The sequence below is a fragment of the Pleurodeles waltl genome, chromosome 2_2 (assembly GCF_031143425.1).
Source record: "Pleurodeles waltl isolate 20211129_DDA chromosome 2_2, aPleWal1.hap1.20221129, whole genome shotgun sequence".
Classification (NCBI taxonomy): domain Eukaryota; kingdom Metazoa; phylum Chordata; class Amphibia; order Caudata; family Salamandridae; genus Pleurodeles; species Pleurodeles waltl.
In genome coordinates this window covers 423,319,210-423,337,644 of record NC_090439.1, presented here as the reverse complement: position 1 = coordinate 423,337,644, position 18,435 = coordinate 423,319,210, and the positions used below count along the sequence as shown (strand labels likewise).

The 18,435-nt window shown below is 49.3% G+C and overlaps 1 protein-coding gene across 1 annotated transcript in view; it reads right to left on the bottom strand.

The window, feature by feature from the left end:
• Window positions 1-333: 333 nt before the first annotated feature.
• Window positions 334-18,435, bottom strand: part of LOC138282394 (cadherin-7-like) — a 1,442,915-nt gene continuing 1,424,813 nt past the window's right edge. The window contains exon 12 of the mRNA XM_069219909.1: window positions 334-1,246. Within this exon, the coding sequence (XP_069076010.1) occupies window positions 1,236-1,246 (11 nt within the window). The 3' untranslated portion in view covers window positions 334-1,235. The remainder of the gene's footprint in view (window positions 1,247-18,435) is intronic.

Below are 18,435 nucleotides of genomic sequence, written 5' to 3'. Positions count from 1 at the left end.
TATCTAGAGGGATCTACATCTATGACCCCTCGCAGAATTCAGAATTATGCCTACTTTTAAGAAATGTGCAGCTTTTCTGGCTCACCCACGGGTTGAACCCTAGTTTCCACCCCAATCTGGAAGTAAGTTGAGAGCACAAAAATAGAGATAATAGTGCTGCAGCGCCAAGAAATCCTAGCTATTACTTTAGTCTAAATAGTGGACTTCACGCTTTAGGCCAATGGATTGACGCAACATAGTTTTGAGGGGACGTCAGTGATGACTATCATAATAAACACCAACAATCAAATAATCAATGATCTAATCACTACGCAATAACCAAACCAATTTCTTAAGAATTATTATAAATTTATTTCCCTATATTAACAACACTAAAGTTACGAAAATGACTCTTAAACATAAATGATAAGCATATAGGATCAATAGTGGCTGATTAGATCATCTTATATATCTGAGTTTTATCAAAGCAAGTAAGCAAATTATCTCAAGTATCATAACACTAGTTAATAATAACAATATTTGCAACAGAGATATGTTATACATTGAAAAAAAAGATCAAAGTTTGTCAACAAAATATCAAAGATTGTCAATATAAATCATGAGCATGTAATGTCATATTCCCTCACTAACCCCTAATTAGCATTAACATGTTGGGCTTAATGTAAAAAGAAATTAGAAACACAAATTTTAAAAAAACACACTAGCTCAGGTTAATATAAAAATTACTATCACTATGCAGCAATTAATTTATAAGTTGCAGCTGGTACCTGTAACACAAGAGACGCCTAAAACATTACAATTTCATATATTACCCATAGAACAACAACATGCAGTCTACTTCAGCAAGGGGACACCATCAGGAAAGTTTTCATAGGGTCTGGTCTACATCGACAGGTAAACCCACATCACTAATGACTCGAACCTCCACTAAGATCTCCCTCAAGCCGAAACTCCGACAGAACTACTCAGAAAAGGAACACGGGAAGATTGCAACAATAAGAATAGGTGACAGATAATTAAATTACTTTTTGAAAAGCTCGTGATTGGTCAGTACATGGTGTGTTATACGATTCAGCCAATAAAAATACTTTTATATAACTAAAAATTCACTGACAACATTATTAACCATATACAATTACAACAGTTTCTTCTCCTCTTCTGTCTCGTCTGTGGATCCATTGTTCCAGATCATCAAAACTTCACTTCTCAGGAAGAAACGTCTTAATATGTTGCTTTTACTTCCATCCTTGAGGAAGAAACCACACGTTAGTGACAATTTTAAGCAACAGAGCAGTCAAACTCGTACAATGACCTAATAAATCTGACCTTGTAAGACATAACGCAAAGACTCGCTAGAGGTAGCTGTCTACCCATCTATAAGTTATTAATCACACTTCTTTAAGGCAAGCATTGAGCAATGGAAAAAAACTGCAATTTTATCCGAAGTTTTGCTTAAATGGAGAACAAAATGAATTATGGTGACCCTTTACAAAAGTCATCCATTTTCACAGATTAGTTCATCAATAGTCAGTACATTATTCATTAATAAAAATCATTGTTAAAAATTTCCACTCCTGCAATAGAACGCCTGAATGGAGTTTGCGGAGTTCTGCTACATGGAACTCTGCGAAGTGCTGAAAAAACTCTGCCATGCTAAGCGAAGATCCACGAGCAGTGGAGCTCGGAGAAGGGGAGCTGTTTCCATTGAATTTGAGAGGGCGCTAGCTTCTTTTTGCTGGTCGAGTAGATTTTCTACTCAAGCAGCAAGTTCCTCAGATTTCTTATTGTGTGGGGTCGCAGCCTGCCTCAACTTCTTGTGTTCAGAAATCTCTCTTGCGCTTTCCAACTTAGCGATTTCTTCCGCTCACCAACTTAACATTGGCAAGCACGAACAAGAGAAAAAAATCAGCTCCATGTTACTACGCTGAATTTTTCAGAGCTCTGCGTGGAGTGTGAAAAACTCCACATTCTCCGCAGGCAGAACGAAATTCTTTACCCGTCCCTAGAAAAATGCTAAAACTGTGATACATTTTTTAAAGTTTTTTTTTGTTAAGCTCTGCATGTTTCTGAAAGCTGAGAAGATGGTGGCTTTAGTACTGCAAACCATTTGTGAATGCCATTTTAGGGAACAAAACAGACACTTTTGCCTGGAGCACTTATTTCGTAATTTTCTAAAAAAGAAACTCAAAATATTGCTTTTTTTGTGGCTAATTTCTCAGTCCCCTCCAGAGGAATCCACAAACGACAGGGTGTTGGAAAAAGGACACACATTTGGTCTGGATAGCTTATGTGCACAAAGGTTATGGAGGCATGAGGGTGAACTACCCCAAATATCCTAAAGAGGGCTCAACACACTAGGGGGGTGCAGAGGAGGCCTATCAGCGAAAGGGTTAAGCCAAGACTTCTCATATTTAGTTTGTTATTTTCAGATAGCACAGCTCAGAAACAAAAAAGGTAAACCAGGCTTTCAGTTTTTGGAGCTGTACTATCCAAAAATAAACCACTACCTCAAAGAAATAGTTTCAGTTATATGAATTCCGTTTGTATATAATAGCTCCATAAACAGGCACTTAGTTGTGCAATCTGTGTGTTGTTCAAGTGTTTCACTGACAGCGAGTGAGCTTTTTGATTAATGTAGCAACTTGAAATTGAGGACAATCTTCATCCAACTCCTTGGGTGATTTGTCACTTCTCCAGGATTTTATAGCCAGGTTGCCAGCATTCTGTTTTATTCTGAGAAAGATCCCATTTGAATCATTGTATAGGGTTGAAATTTCAACTTATTGGTCTTAACCATTGTTTATGAAATGTTGGGCACTAGGAAATCCTGAATCATTTCTTTGGATATCCAAGTTGCACCCTGTATTTTCAATTCCTGTTGCTTCATTTTCTTCAGTTACACTGCACTGTCACTAAGAGAGCACCGCTGGTTGTTTGAGCTGTCTATACACCATGTATTTATGCTATATGGATAAGATAAAAGTGCAAACATTGTTTCTTTTTGTCACATTTATTGTTTTGGAATAGCAAGGATGGGATGCATCTTCAGGAAACATTGTTCCCTATACAGATCTGCAAGGAACCAGCCAAGCCTTTAATATGGCGCCTGAAGCACCATGGCATGCCACATTTACTACACCACACTCACTGCCCAATATAACAGAGGCTCATACAAATGAGGTACAGCTTAGTGCAAGATACTACAACTGGATTCAAGCTAATCTGGCTGATGAGGGGAGATACCCCCAAACCAGTTACAGGATGTTTGTTTCCAGTCCAGGGAGGACCTGGCCTGGCAGTTCAGGCTGGACTGTTCCCATGGAAGGCATGGGTCAAGACTGATTTGCATATGGCTTCATCCAAACTGGGGTTGCATGTTGGACGAATAAACATGGATTTAGGCCCAGATCTCTGACTGGGAGTATATGTTTGACATTGTTCAGTATTCCAATCATCATCTGTTATTTTTTAATATTATCTTTAGCACTTAAACTTAAAGAGGGTTGGTTGTTGTGTTGTATGGTAAATACTTAGCTCTAACCAAAAAGCAATCTTCAATTTCTTTCAAAACAATTCAACAATTAGTTATACTCTGTGGGGCTCTTCAGACAAATAGATGAGTTATTATAACAAATACAGCTCACTTAATCAGAGTTCGGTGTCACTATTATGCTATACTGTAAGAAACTGGATTATTGTTGTATTGGTGATGTTAGTCCTGTTAGCCTTAATGTGGTCTTCCCAAAATCTTTGCCTTCACTACTCGGATTTTAGCTTACAATTCTGAAAACACCACTTTTCTAAAGTTGGTATTTTTTTACCCTAACCATTTGTACATGCATCTTGTCCCTGGGCCAAGTGGCTAGGTGTTGCTGGCAGTTGGTCTTGTGACTGCTCCCAGACCTCAAGACAAAGGGAAGATAGATGTTGGCAAGATGGGCCACTCTGACTTATTGAGGAAGGCAACTGTCACCTACCACACTTGCACATAACAAAAGTCCTACCTGAACACACTTACAAAGGGTTTGTGACTAGTCTGTTGTGTCCCCAGACAAGCTGAGGACAGGGCGAGGAGTAAGGAAATGACTGATACCTCAGAGGGGTGGAAACCTCCAGAACCTTCTCCTACTTCAAAGTGGGAATCAGGTATAATTATTCGACTCTCATACCTAACTCCTCATTATATACCTGGACCTGTGTAAGACTCAGAAGAAGGACAGCTGTGGTGGTTTCCTCAAAGAAGGGCTGCCTCTCTGCTGCCCTGCTGTGCTGGCCTTCTGCCCTCCTGCCTGAGTGAGAAGGAACTGTATCTTGAGCCCAGGACCACCAAAGTGACTCCAAGGCCTTGCTGACTGGCCTCCTGATCTGATCTTTAGGGACAGAATAATTTCCAACAACCTTGTACCCAGCATTGGAACATTGCTAGATGAGAGTCCTAACTTCCCAAAAGGTGCCTACCTGTCCTGGACCCTTAAAGTGGGCCTGAAACTGCTCTGCTAGCCCAGTTGTGGCTTCAAAAGAATCAACACAGTGCAAGGCATTTCCTCTCAAACCTTTGCTTTACAACCACAATGTGTTGCACTGCTGCACAAAACTCCACAATGATGAGTTAGGATATTTATTCCCTATTAGTTACACTCTAGTATGATGTTCATTAGTCGCAATATCAATAAGCACATCAATGCTACTATAATTTGGCAATTTGAATAAGGCTTTATCAAAGCATAAGTCATGAACATTAGAACAAAGCACGACATCAGCATGAATCAACTTTAGCACAGTATCATTAGTACATTATTCAACAAAGCAAAGATTCAGTCATTTGTCTATTTGGTACCGATATTAGTGAACTCCTTAACTAACCTCTCATTAGCATCAGCATGTTGGTCTTCATGCAAAACAATTTAGCAACATGAATTTGGAAAACATCTAACTATGGCCTCTCTCAAAAGAGCAGTTGGTACATAGAAAGAAAAGGAAAACAGACAATTACAATTTATCATCAGATAGTTAAACATCCAAATGGGGCAGCATACAGTGTCAGGCTTTGTCCTCAGGACATCAGTCGGTTCGCCATCAGCCAGTATAAGCAGGTAAGACTCAGCAGGGTATATCAAAAGGCTCTTCCCTCATAAGGAGAAGTGCATAACAGGGGGGGGGGTAAGGCGAGGATGGTTTAAAGTAAAAAACAAGGACCCTCATTACAACATTGGCGGTAAATCCCACTTACCGCCATGCAGAAGACCGCCAACACACCGCTGCGGCCGCGGAAATCCGCTACAGCTATTACGACCCACAGGCCATAATCAACCAAAATCCAGACACCCACACAAGTCCTCCACAGCAAGGGTCAGTGATAAACTGGCGATAACAAAACCTTCACCGTCATGGCAACAGGAATACGCCCACACTATCACGACCCACGAATCCACGTGGCGGTCTTTCAACAGCGGTAATCCTTTGGCAGTACATACCGCTGCGTTCAAAATACACACACATTTACAAAACACAACCACATTGGACAATTCTAAATACACATACCTGATACACATACACATACCACTCCCACACACCCAATACAATATAAAACACACACCCACATCACCCACAAATCCCTACGATAAAAATTGAGAACGAAGCACAGAGAGAGACACCACCATCAACAAACTAGCATCCACAGGTACACAACACCATCACTCACACAACATCCACGCACCTCACACAACACATATAAACACATCCCCTCACACATCACAACACACACCACCTCACACATCACTTACACCACACCATGGCACAGCAAAGACAGCCCAGTTTCTCTGAGGAGGAGCTGAGGGTCATGGTGGAGGAAATCGTCCGGGTAGAGCCACAGCTATTTGGGTCACAGGTACATCACACCTCCATAGCTAGGAAGATGGAGCTATGGCACAGAATCGTAGACAGGGTCAATGCAGTGGGACAGCACCCAAGAACATGGGATGACATCAGGAAGAGGTGTAACGACCTACGGGGGAAGGTGCGTTCTGTGGTCTCAAGACACCAGATTGCAGTTCAGAGGACTGGCGGCGGACCCCCACCTACTCCCCCACAACTAACAACATGGGAGGACCAGGCCTTGGCTATACTGCATCCTGAGGGCCTCGTAGGAGTAGCAGGAGGAATGGACTCTGGTAAGTCAAATCTTTATTATTACATCCCCCACCCTACCTGCATGCTATCACATACCCCACCCTCACCCCCATCACTCCAACACCTCACATATGTCCCACTATCACAACCCACACATCCCAATACCAAGCCCTGCATGCAACACCAAAGTATGGACACCCATCACCAAAGCATGTCCACTACAGATATCCACACAGATCCCCAAACCAAATATCACACAAGGTCCTAGACAAGAATGTAAGCACTGGGGTACAGGATCACCCACACATTGCACACAATGGCACACACAGATGCAATAATCATGCATTTATACCCCTGCACGACCCCTACCCAACGTCACCGGACAGGAGGTTCCAGACTTGTCGACACCCACCACAGAAGAGGCCCACAGTGATGACAGCAGCTCTTTCCAACTGGATCTAGATGACCAGCCCGGCCCATCTGGGACCTCGGACAGTTGATTCCCCACACACTGGCACATGCCACCACAGAGCCTCCCCCCTCAGGAAACACCAGCACAGCACCCACCCAGCGGGCCCATACCTATGTCCCCAGGACACGTCAAGCAGCAGTGTGTCCACCACTACAGGGAACCCAGGCAAACCTACCAACCCAAGAACATCAGGGACCTGGGGGAAGGAGGCAGTGGGCACACGGTTCAGGGGACAGAGGAACAGGAAAGCTGGGGAACTGGCAGGTCTGTTGTGGGACAGGTGGAGGACAGGCCCGGGGAACCCACTCTCCACGAGGCCCTCTCTAACATCATGGGAGCGTACCATCATTCCCAGGAGACAATGGCAACGGTACTGGCCAAGTTTCAGGAGACCCGCGGCTGCAGGAGGAACAGTATTTGGGGATCAGGGAGGAACTCAAGTCCATCAACACCACCCTGGTCACCATTGTAGGGGTGCTGAAGGACCTTGTGAACACCAGGAGGGACACTGTATCACAACAAGGGGCCCCTGACACTAGCCTCGATGATGAACAGCCCACCACCTCCGCCGGCGCTAGTGGACAGGAGGCACCGCCACAGGACCATGACACCAGCACCCCACCCCCTGCAGATGGAGAACCACCCGCAAGCGGTCCCTGAGATCCAGGACAAAGACATAGAACAATGCCAAGAACCCGCCAAGAAATGAGACCACCCTGAATGTCATCCTTCTGTCCCACTTCGTCACCCTGTCCATCCTTAAACTGCCCTAGCTCCACTTCCTATGCCACTTTGGACAATGCAACTGTGAGACAAATAACTGGACTCTGCCATGGACATTCCTCCACCATCAGCCCTGCCCATTTTACAACCCCCTCCACTATTTTGCACTTAAATAAACACCCTTGAATCACAAAACAATCTGGAGTCAGTCTGTCCTTTCACTAATGTGTATTTGCTATAACTAAGGAAAATAGCAATGTCCATTGTTTTGTCAACATACCCATGTCACACAGCTCTAGTCCATGAGGTAATATAGCAGAGGTCACACAGTGGGACCCACATCTGTGAAATGGAAATGCAAAGTGACAAGTCAGGGTCCATACACTGGGTGAAAGTGACAGACATGTGATAGGTCTAACAATTTATGAGATGTAGGAGGCAGTGATGTCTTCTTACCTGTGTCTCACTGGAAGTATTGCTGGATAACGTTGTTTCTGTTGTTGATATCCTCTTCTGCTGCCTCCTCTTCTTCACTGTCCACTGGCTCCACAGCTGCCACAAGACCTCCTTCTGGACCATACTCCTACAGAAATGGCACCTGTTGTCGCAAAGCCGGGTTGTGCAGCATACAGCAGGCCATGATGATCTGGCACACCTTCTTTGATGAGTAGTAGAGAGAACCACCTGACATATGGAGCACAGGAATCTGGTCTTCAGGAGGCCGAAGGTCCTTTCGATCACTCTCCTAGTTCACCCATGTGCCTCATTGTAGCGTTCCACTGCCCTTGTCCTGGGATTTCTCACTGGGGTCAGTAGCCATGACAGGTTGGGGTACCCAGAGTCACCTGCAAATTTTGAGGGACAACTGTTAGACACACACTAACCCTTAGGGACAACCCCAGCCAATCATTCACAAGGTATAGGGTCCTTGTCCTCACCTATTAGCCACATACGGTGCCTCTGGAGTTGCCCCATCACATAAGGGATGCTGCTATTCCTCAAAATGTAAGCATCATGCACTGAGCCTGGAAACTTGGCATTCACATGAGAGATGTACCAATGACACATGTGTCCCATCAATGGCACCTATGATGTTGGGGATATGTCCCAGGGCATAGAAGTCACCTTTCACTGTGGGCAAATCCTCCACCTGATAGAAAACGATGTAGCTGCGCATGTGTTTCAGCAGGGCAGACAACACTCTGAACAACTCGTTTGAGAACATAGGCTGGGACATCCCTAATGCAATGGCCACTGTAGTTTGAAAAGACCCACTTGCCTGGAATGGAGTACTGACAGGACCTGAACTAGAATGGGGATTCCTGTGGGATGGCAGATAGCTGAAATCAGGTCTGGCTCCAACTGGGCACACAGTTCCTGGATTGTGGCACGATCAAGTCTGTAAGTGATAATGATGTGTCTGTCTTCCATTGTCGACAGGTCCACCAGCGGTCTGTACACCGGAGGATGCCGCCATCTCCTCACCTGCCCCAGAGGACGTGCCCTATGAACGTGAACAGGGTGCCTAGAGTCAGCCAACACTGAGGTATTAAAAAAAGAATTTATTGCACACATTTGACAATCCGCAATGTGCCTGTCACTGTGTCTATGCAAGGCCTAGATAGGTGTGACGCATTTAGAATTAATGCCATGTGGCCCCCTGAAATGGCGGCTGCCTGACCTGTAATGTGGGACAAGGAGATATGAGGTAACTGCGCTGGCGTTGTACACCATCGCGGTAGGCGGTCGAAGACCGCAGCGCAATCCTGCTTTGGTAATTATTGGACCCTATGGGTCCCAGGAGCCAATGACGATGTACGCCGGCGGTGACGGTATGCACCGCAGCGGACGTGACCGCCATTTTCTGTCTGCTCACTCACTTGATACCTGACCTTCGACAGGAGAGGACCTACACTGCAAGTGCTGATCTGACCTCAGTCTGGAAGCTACGTTGGCTCATGTGTCTGGGGAAAGGGCCCCTGCCTTCACTTCGGAGGAGTTGGAGAAGTTAGTACACGCTACTCTACGGTCCTCCAGACAAACAGGTGAGTACACTGTGAGCATGCTGTAAGGGAAAAGCCTGTTTGGAGTGGTGTGGATGGAATATACAGGGGGGGACTGAGGCCTGCATGAGCGGACGGTGTGTGTATGTGCATCAGGGCAAGGGTGGGAACGTGGGTCAATGACTGTGACGGTCCAGACGGTTAAAGATTATCCTTTTCCCCTGTACTATTCCTCTAAGTCAGCGCCCACCAGAAGAAGGATATTTGGCGTGCCATCGCCAAGGACGTCCGGACCCTGGGGGTCCACCACAGACGGAGCACCCACTGCCGTAAAAGACGGGAGGACATTCGCAGCTGGAGCAAGAAGACGGCAGAGGCCCAGCTGGGGATGGCCTCCCAACGTGGGAGGGGTGTCCATCGCAACATGACCCCCCTGATGTTCTGGATCCTGGCGGCGGCATATCTGGAGTTGGATGGGCGCTTGAGGGCATCACAGCAGCCACAAGGGGCTGAGTATATTCACATCCATCTGACTCTGCGCGCATTACGAGGTGTCTGGGTGGGGGAGGTGGGCTGTGGGTTCCCCTAGGCCAGGGCGAGTTTTGTAGGCAAGGTCCCTTTGTGAGGCAGGCAATGTGGCACCCCAACCCCACCAGTGGTAAGAGCCATTTACACCTAGTCAGGCTCCTGTGACTTCCATGTGTGCAGCAATCGGGCAGAGGCCTTGTACCCCATGTCCCTGGGATTAATTAGGGAACTCTAAGTGCATGGCGTAGTGCAGAGGGCTGCTGTGTCTGTAGTGTCCGCCAACGGTAGCGGTATTGCATGCACTCAACATGTCTTTCTTCTGTCTTCACCCCCAACTTTTTGTGGTCTCCCTGTTCTTGTGTGCATTAGCATCATCAGGTGGAGGAGCAGTGCCACCGGAGCAGGAGGGAGCTGCATCCCACATGGCCCTGGAGGGCGAGACAACAGAGTCTGAAGCCACCAGTGGGACGGAGGGCGAGGGGAGCTCCACAGCAGGGACAGGAGCAGAGACCAGCGACAGGGACTCCTCCTCTGATGGAAGCTCCCTTGCGGTGGTGGGCCCCTCTGTGCACCCCGCATCAACAGGTACAGCTGCATCCCCCCCTTCCAGCACCACCCTCTCAGCAGCCCCTCAGCGTGTGTCCCATGGCCGCTCACCCAGGAGGGTGGGCATCTCCTTCGCCCCAGGCACCTCAGGCCCTGCCCCAGTCAGCCCTGCTGCCCTCAGTGAGGAGGCTATTGACCTCCTGAGATCCCTCACTGTTGGGCAGTCTACCATTCTGAATGCCATCCAGGGTGTAGAGAGGCATTTGAAACAAACAAATGCATACCTGGAGGGCATTCATTCTGGGCAGGCAGCCCAACAGCGAGCATCTCAGGCTCTGGCCTCAGCACTGATGGCAGCCATTGTCCCTGTGTCCAGCCTCACCCCTCCAACTTCCTCCACCCAGACCCAATCCCCTGTACCTCAGACTATCCCAAGCACGCCATCAGACCAGCATGCACACACATCAACACACAAGGGTGGCTCAGGCAAACATAAGCACCACATATCCCACAGGCACTCACACAAGCATCATACCCATGCACACATACAAACATCCACTGCCTCCACTGTGTCCCCGTCCTCCACGTCTCCCTCCCTGTCTTGTCTCCACTCACACCTGCATGCACTACATCTTCAGCCACTACCTCCATGACCAGCACGCCCATCACCACACACCGATCACGTGCACTCACCACCCTCACTACCATTCACACATCCCGTGTCCTGTCCCAGTGTGTCTGTGAGCCCTCCTCCCAAAGTACACAAACGCAGCCACACACCCACCCAACAGCCATCCACCTCACAACAGCCGCCAGCCCATGCATCTTTACCCAAAGTCAGCAAAAGTACACCTCCTACATCCACTACCTCTTCCTCCACTCCCAAACTGCCTCCATCTACCTGTCCCAGTGTGTCTAAAAAGCTTTTCCTATCAAATGTTGACCTCTTCCCTACACCTCCCCCCCCGTCCGTCCCCTAGGGCCCGCCTTTCCAGGTCCCAACCCAGCACCTCAGCCACCACATTCTGATGGTGGAGAATTGTGGCTCAGTGGTTAGATCGGCAGACCATGATGCTGAGGTCTGGCCTGGGACCAGGGTTCAATTCCTGCCTCAGTTGGTCTTGGGCTCAATTTCCTCGGACCTGATATTTTTCACCTCAGTGCCTAATCTGATCATGGGTCCCACTCTGTAACTCTGGGCAATAGCTTGCTTAATCTCCACAACTGCCACAACAGTGCTGGGAAGCCTGGGTTCACCTTGGGGGTGCCCAGGAGTGGGCACTTCACAGGGAAAAGCCAGGAAGGGTTCCATAGCGGTATGTGTACAGCACCAAGAAGCCTCAGGGTAAAAGTGCACAATACAAGTATGAAGTTTGCAGTTTTATTTCACATCACCGGGCACAGTGGTGCCAGCAATAGCGGGATTTTGGAGTGCGCCATGCAACAGGGCTGCCAGAGTCCCACGGAGAGAGGGTAAGGACATTCCACCACCTCCAAAAGTCAAAAAGTTGCCCACATCCCAGAGGGAGAAGACGAAAACACCTGCCACCAAGGGCTCAGGCAAAACAAAAGTGGAAAGTGGCAAGACATTTGCGCCACCATCCAAGGTGGGGAAGGGCCAGAAAGTCAAGGGCAGGTCCACGTCGACGCCAACTTGCACGGTGGACAAGACCGCCACCAGCACCGCCACCTGCACCGCCGCCGCCACAGAGACTGCCGCCAGCACCGCAGACACTGAGCCCGCCACCAGCACCGCAGTCACTGAGCCCTCCACCAGCACCGCAATCACTGAGCCCGCCACCAGCACCCCAGTCACTGAGCCTGCCACCAGCACTGCCACCACAATGACCGCCGCAAGCACCGATTCCACAGAGGCTGCTGCCAGCACAGATTCCACAGAGACCGCCGCCAGCCCTGATGCCACAGAGCCCACCGCCAGCACCAATGCCACAGAGTCCGCCACAAGCACCACCGCTACTGACACCGTCACCAGCACCGATGCCACAGAGTCCGCCACAAGCACTGCCGCGACTGACACCTCTGCCAGCACCGATGCCACTGACGAAGCCGCAAGCACCGCCGCAACTGACACCGCCGCCAGCACCACCAGTGGCCCCGCAAAATCTCGAGCCAGTGGCACCACCGCAAACATGACCTGCTATCCCCAGTGGTCAGTCGTCCGAGGCTGGTGGTCAGTTCCAGGAGCCTGGGTAGCTTGCATGTTGCACCACTATCAGTGGAGTGTCACATCCACTACCTCAGTCCTTGGCAGGATGAAGCACTCTGGTCACCAGGACCCCTCCAGAACCAGTGGAGAAAGGCATCCACTACCTCAGTCTTTGGCAGGATGAAGCACTCTGGGCAAAAGGCCCCCTCCAGAACAAGTGGAGATTCACATCCACTACCTCAGTCCTTGGCAGGATGAAGCACTCTGGGCACCAAGCCCCCTCCAGAACCAGTGGAGTAAGGCATCTACTACCCCAGTCCTTGGCAGGATTAAGCACTCTGGGCACAAAGCCCCCTCCAGAACCAGTGGAGATTTACATCCACTACCTCTGTCCTTGGCAGGACCAAGCACTCTGGGCACCAAGCCCCCTCCAGAACCAGTGGAGAAAGGCATCCACTACCTCAGTCCTTGGCAGGATGAAGCACTCTGGGCACCAAGCCCCCTCCAGAACCAGTGGAGTAAGGCATCTACTACCCCAGTCCTTGGCAGGATTAAGCACTCTGGGCACAAAGCCCCCTCCAGAACCAGTGGAGATTCAAATCCACTACCTCTGTCCTTGGCAGGATGAAGCACTCTGGGCACCAAGCCCCCTCCAGAACCAGTGGAGAAAGGCATCCACTATCTCAGTCCTTGGCAGGATGAAGCACTCTGGGCACCAAGCCCCCTCCAGAACCAGTGGAGAAAGGCATCCACTACCTCAGTCCTTGGCAGGATGAAGCACTCTGGGCACAAAGTCCCCTCCAGAAGCAGCGGAGATTCACATCCACTACCTCAGTCCTTGGCGGGATGAAGCACTCTGGGCACCAGGCCCCCTCCAGAACCAGTGGAGAAAGGCATCCACTACCCCAGTCCTTGGCAGGATGAAGCACTCTCAGCACAAAGCCCTCTCCAGAGCCAGTGGAGTCTGTTATCCACTTGAGAGACTGTGGCTTTGCACTCCCCAGGATAAAGCAGTGGGAGACTTGAGAGACTGTGGCTTTGCACTCCCCAGGATGCAGCAGTGGGCAAACCACCCACTGGAGATACTTGAGAGACTGTGGCTTTGCACTCCCCATGATAAAGCAGTGGGCAAACCTCCCACTGGAGAGACTTGAGAGACTGTGGCTTTGCACTCCCCAGGATAAAGCAGTGGGCAAACCACCCACTGGAGAGACTTGAGAGACTGTGGATTTGCACTCCCCAGGATAAAGCAGTGGGCAAAGCACCCACTGGAGAGACTTGATAGACTGTGGCTTTGCACTCCCCAGGATAAAGCAGTGGGCATGGAGCCTGCTCGTGGAGCTGGCTCGTGCACTCATCAAGCCGAGGTGCCCCCCCACCTTTCCTTCCCCCAGAGGTGCCTGTTCCATTTTGATCTGATGCCCCAGCAGCGTTCTCTCCATTTGGAGTCTGGTATCGAGTGTGGGACTCGCCCATGCATTTTGGGCCCAGTGGTCCACGGACTATGAATGGTGCACTATCCTGACTTGTATAGTTGGTGTACATAATTGTTTATACTGTATTTCAACTTTTGACTAATGGATTTTTATTGATTACAATCGTTCAACTCATTTCCTTTTGTCATTGCGTTTTTCCAGGGGAGGTTGGGGGTGTAAATGTAATGTTGCAGCATGTATTAGTGTGTATGTTGTTGTGGGAGAGGGTGGGGGTGTTGCGTGTGTGTGTCACTCTCTTTTCCCTCCCCCCTCCCCTGTGTTGTAGGTGCAGTACTCACCATGGTCGTCGCCGCCATCGATCGTGCTCCTGGTAGAGGAGCAGAAATACTATCGCAGGGAGTATTTGGAGTTCTGGCTCCATGGCGTCCTGGTTCCTCGTGGGTTGTGTAGAGGTGAGTGTTTTCCCTTCCAAGTCCTGTTTCCGCTGTGTTTTTGTTCGCGTTGGTTCCGGACCGGAAAAGGTGGTGGATTGGCCTCTCATAATAGTGTGGGCGGTACATTGTCTTCCGCATGTCTGTTGGCGGTGACCGCCATGCTGTTTGTTTCTACCGCCGTGGCGGTCGGAGTGTTAAAGTGGCTGTCAGTGTTGACTGTTTCCGCCATGTTCGTGATTCAATTTTTTTTACCGCCGGCCTGTTGGCGGTCTTACTGCCGCTTTAGCACCGACTGTCAGGGTTGTAATGAGGGCCAAAGTCTCTCAGAAAGGCAAAGGGACGGCAAGTAATGGCGTCAGGAAGAACGGCTCCGTAATGGCTAGGAATGGCAGGATGATGGCTGATTTCTCCTTGTGTCACGCCGTTATATTAAAGTTGTCGAACAAGTCTCTAATATCCCATTTGGCAACATTTGGTGCATCGTTATCTCTGTCCAATAATCCGTCTTACACCTTACTAGAATCTTCACCTAAGACAGTTCTCATGCATTTTATTGGCTCCTCTGATTGACGTCTTCATCGGGCAGAATGTCAGGTAAGAAAAGTTACACTTGTCGCTCCAGTCAGTAGTTCCATTGTCTTTTCCTAGCTTAGGCCACCTTGCACCTGTTGCGAATTTCACTGTTGTATTCGGCAAGAATGTCTCCTTGAGCAAGTCGGGTCCCATGAGAAAGAATTTACTACGGTTACACACATATCTCTAGCTTCTGGAAAAGGACATCGTTGTGTCCTTCAGGAAAGCAGCATATTGCATGTTAGAAAACACAGTTAATATGAGACCAGGCAGCTAGGCCCAGACCCTTGCTAACTAAGGCCTAGTGAGTAATTTAGCAAAACCTTAACACATAACTGTTATTGCTAATAAAAAATCATACATGAGTACCTCATTAATTCATTATTAGTCAGTTTCCTTAGTCTTCGTATACATTGGCGGCCACTCCCCGTGGGCACATTTCAAATGTGTGCATTAGTATTACATTTATGCGGTTTCATTAGACATTACCTTGCAAGCTTTTCATGTCAACAATGATTTTAAAAGTCACACTCCAACACTAGCGTCACAAATTATGACGCTAATCCAGCAAAGCACCCAGGCAAATGGCAATGAAAGGCACCATTTTTATGCCCCCCGCGGCCGGAACACTCCCTTGCATCCATTATGCCTGGCGCAGGCATAATGTTACGCATGGGGTTACAAAGTGGCGCAGTATGGGAAATGCCACCTTAACACCGAATTTGCGTCTAATGAAATGCCGCAAATGTGGCACACGGTGGAACTTGGGGCTCATAAATATGCCCCTTGGAGTCCACACCTTTGTTCTATGGCAATCCTAGTTTATTCTCATACCCAACACTGATATCAAGTTTGGTGCAACCACTGTGTTCACAAAAATCCCAGGGACAGAAGTCTGATAGCACAAAAATAGAGTTTTTTTTAGCAGCCAGACTGTAGATACACTAGAGTTGTTTGACATCCAATTTCCCTTCCTTTCAAGTGTGCTCCCAGTATTTTATGTAAATCCTGCAGACCTATTAGGCAGGTGTTGACACTCAAGTAAAATTTGAAACCATAATGTCAAAAAGGATGCTCACAGTCCCACCCTTCATATTATGTGAGGTTCAGGGGGGTCATCTCAGCTTGTTTGCTTCAGGGAAGCATTTCATACCTTGTTATACTATTTAAAATGTTAATTTCTGGATGGCAGGCGTGGGAGAGTAAATGCAATTTTAGTGCCTAGGGGGATGATCACTTTCAAAAAGTTTGTTTTCCATAATATTTATTGAAAATCCAACTTCACCATTAACTTTTATTAACTACTAAAATAGCTGTCTAATTGTTTTCTAGCAAGTCCTATTCCTGAGATACAACAGTAGGATTGTAATCTGTACTTTGGGTTTCTAAAGAGGACAATTAGGCCTGCCACAGTGAAAAATAGCTTTGTGGGTGCTTGTCGCTGCAAGGACATGTTGACATTATAATTCTACATGTCGTACATTTGATTACCATGCAACCTACCTTGTGGGCTTCAAGACCTACGTTGGGGTGGCATATTAATATTGAAAAGGAAGATTTAGGGGGTCATTCCGACCCTGGCGGTCAATGACCGCCAGGGCGGAGGGCAGCGGAAGCACCGCCAACAGGCTGGTGGTGCTTCCTGGGCGATTCTGACCGCGGCGGTAAAGCCGCGGTCAGAAAAGGGGAGGCCCGCTGGCCCAGGGAATCCGCCATGGCGGCGCTGCTTGCAGCACCGCCATGGGGATTTCGACCCCCTTCCCGCCAGCCTGTTTCTGGCGGTGTCCACCGCCAGAACCAGGATGGCGGGAACGGGTGCTGTGGGGCCCCCTAACAGGGCCCCACAAAGATTTTCACTCTCTGCTTTGCAGACAGTGAAAATCGCGACGGGTGCCACTGCACCCGTCGCACACCTTCAACTCCGCCGGCTCCATTCGGAGCCGGCTTCATTGTTGAAGGGGCTTTCCCGCTGGTTCGGCCGGCGGTCTTATGGCGGTCGCCCGCCGGTCCAGCGGGAAAGCCGGAATGGCCGCCGCGGTCTTTTGACCGCGGAGCGGTCTTTCGGCGGGAACCGCTTGGCGGGCGGCGACCGCCGACCGCCGCGGTCAGAATGACCGCCTTAGTCCTTTCATAAGGTTTGTTTTGACAGGTTGAATTGTGTTTTTGAACTACCACAGTCAGGCAGAAATAGTAGGCCTAAAGCCTTATTTTACCCTACAACTGTAGTAGAAGGCACAATAGACGCTACAGTCCACTAGTGACATTTAACTTACACCCCTGGGTACATTTTGTACCATATTCCTGGGACATATATGTAAGTTAAAAATACCAATTAGGAATATACCAGTTCAATCATGTTTAAAGTGTGAGCACAAGCAATTTACTACTGGCTAACATGGTTAAAGTGCATATAGGTCTAGCAGTAGGGGTTGGCGAAGAATTCCGGTCCACTAGCTGAGCTCGTTGTGTTGTCCCCACTCTGCTCTCCGCACGTAGCTCTGAAAATCTCTGTGAAGTAATGCGGAGCGGAGTTTTTTCTCTTGCTCTCGCTCACCAACAGTAAGGGGGTCATTCCGACCTCGGCGGTCTTTTCAATAGACCGCTGAGGGACCGCCATACGGAAGACCGCCAGTGCTGGCGGTCTTCCGCACGGGCCATTCTGACTGTTGGCAGCGCTCTGCCCGTTTCCGGACGAAGAGCCGCCAACAGCCATACTGGCGGCAGGCGGGGAAGTGGAGGTAGCTCCACCTCCACCGCCACGCCAACAGAACACCGCCCAGCGAATCACGACCTGTGATTCACTGTGGCGGTGTTCTGTTGGCGTGGCGGTGTCGGCGGAGCTGCCCCCATGGGTCCCGTTCCCTCCCGGAGGATCACCGGAACAGGTAAGGTGATCGTACGCTAGGGAAGGGGGGTGGGGGGTGTTGTGAGTTGTGTGCGTGCATGGGGGTGTGCGTGTGTGTATGTTGAGGGGGCGTGTGAGTGCGTGCATGAATGCGGGGGTGTGTGTGTGTATGTGTGTGTATATGTTGGGGATATGTTATGGATCGGGGTGTGGGACGGGGGTCCTCCAACCTTTTGGGGGTGGCAGGGATGGTGGGGGGGTAGGGGAGGGAATCGGGGTGGGGTTTGGGGGTGGGGGAGACCCCTATCAGTGCCAGGGAAGGGATTCCCTGGCACTGATTGTGCTTACCGCCATGGATTTCATGGCGGTCCCAAACCGCATGAAATCCATGGCGGTGAGCCGGGGTCAGGCGGGTTGGAATACCGCCGGTGGTATGTGACGACCGCCGGGGCGGTCGGAACGGTGACGCGTCGACTGGCCATGGCGGTAACCGCCATGGTCAGAATACATGAAAAAAGACCGCCAGCCTGTTGGCGGTCTTACCGCCGCTTCACCGTCGACCGCCACGGTCGGAATGAC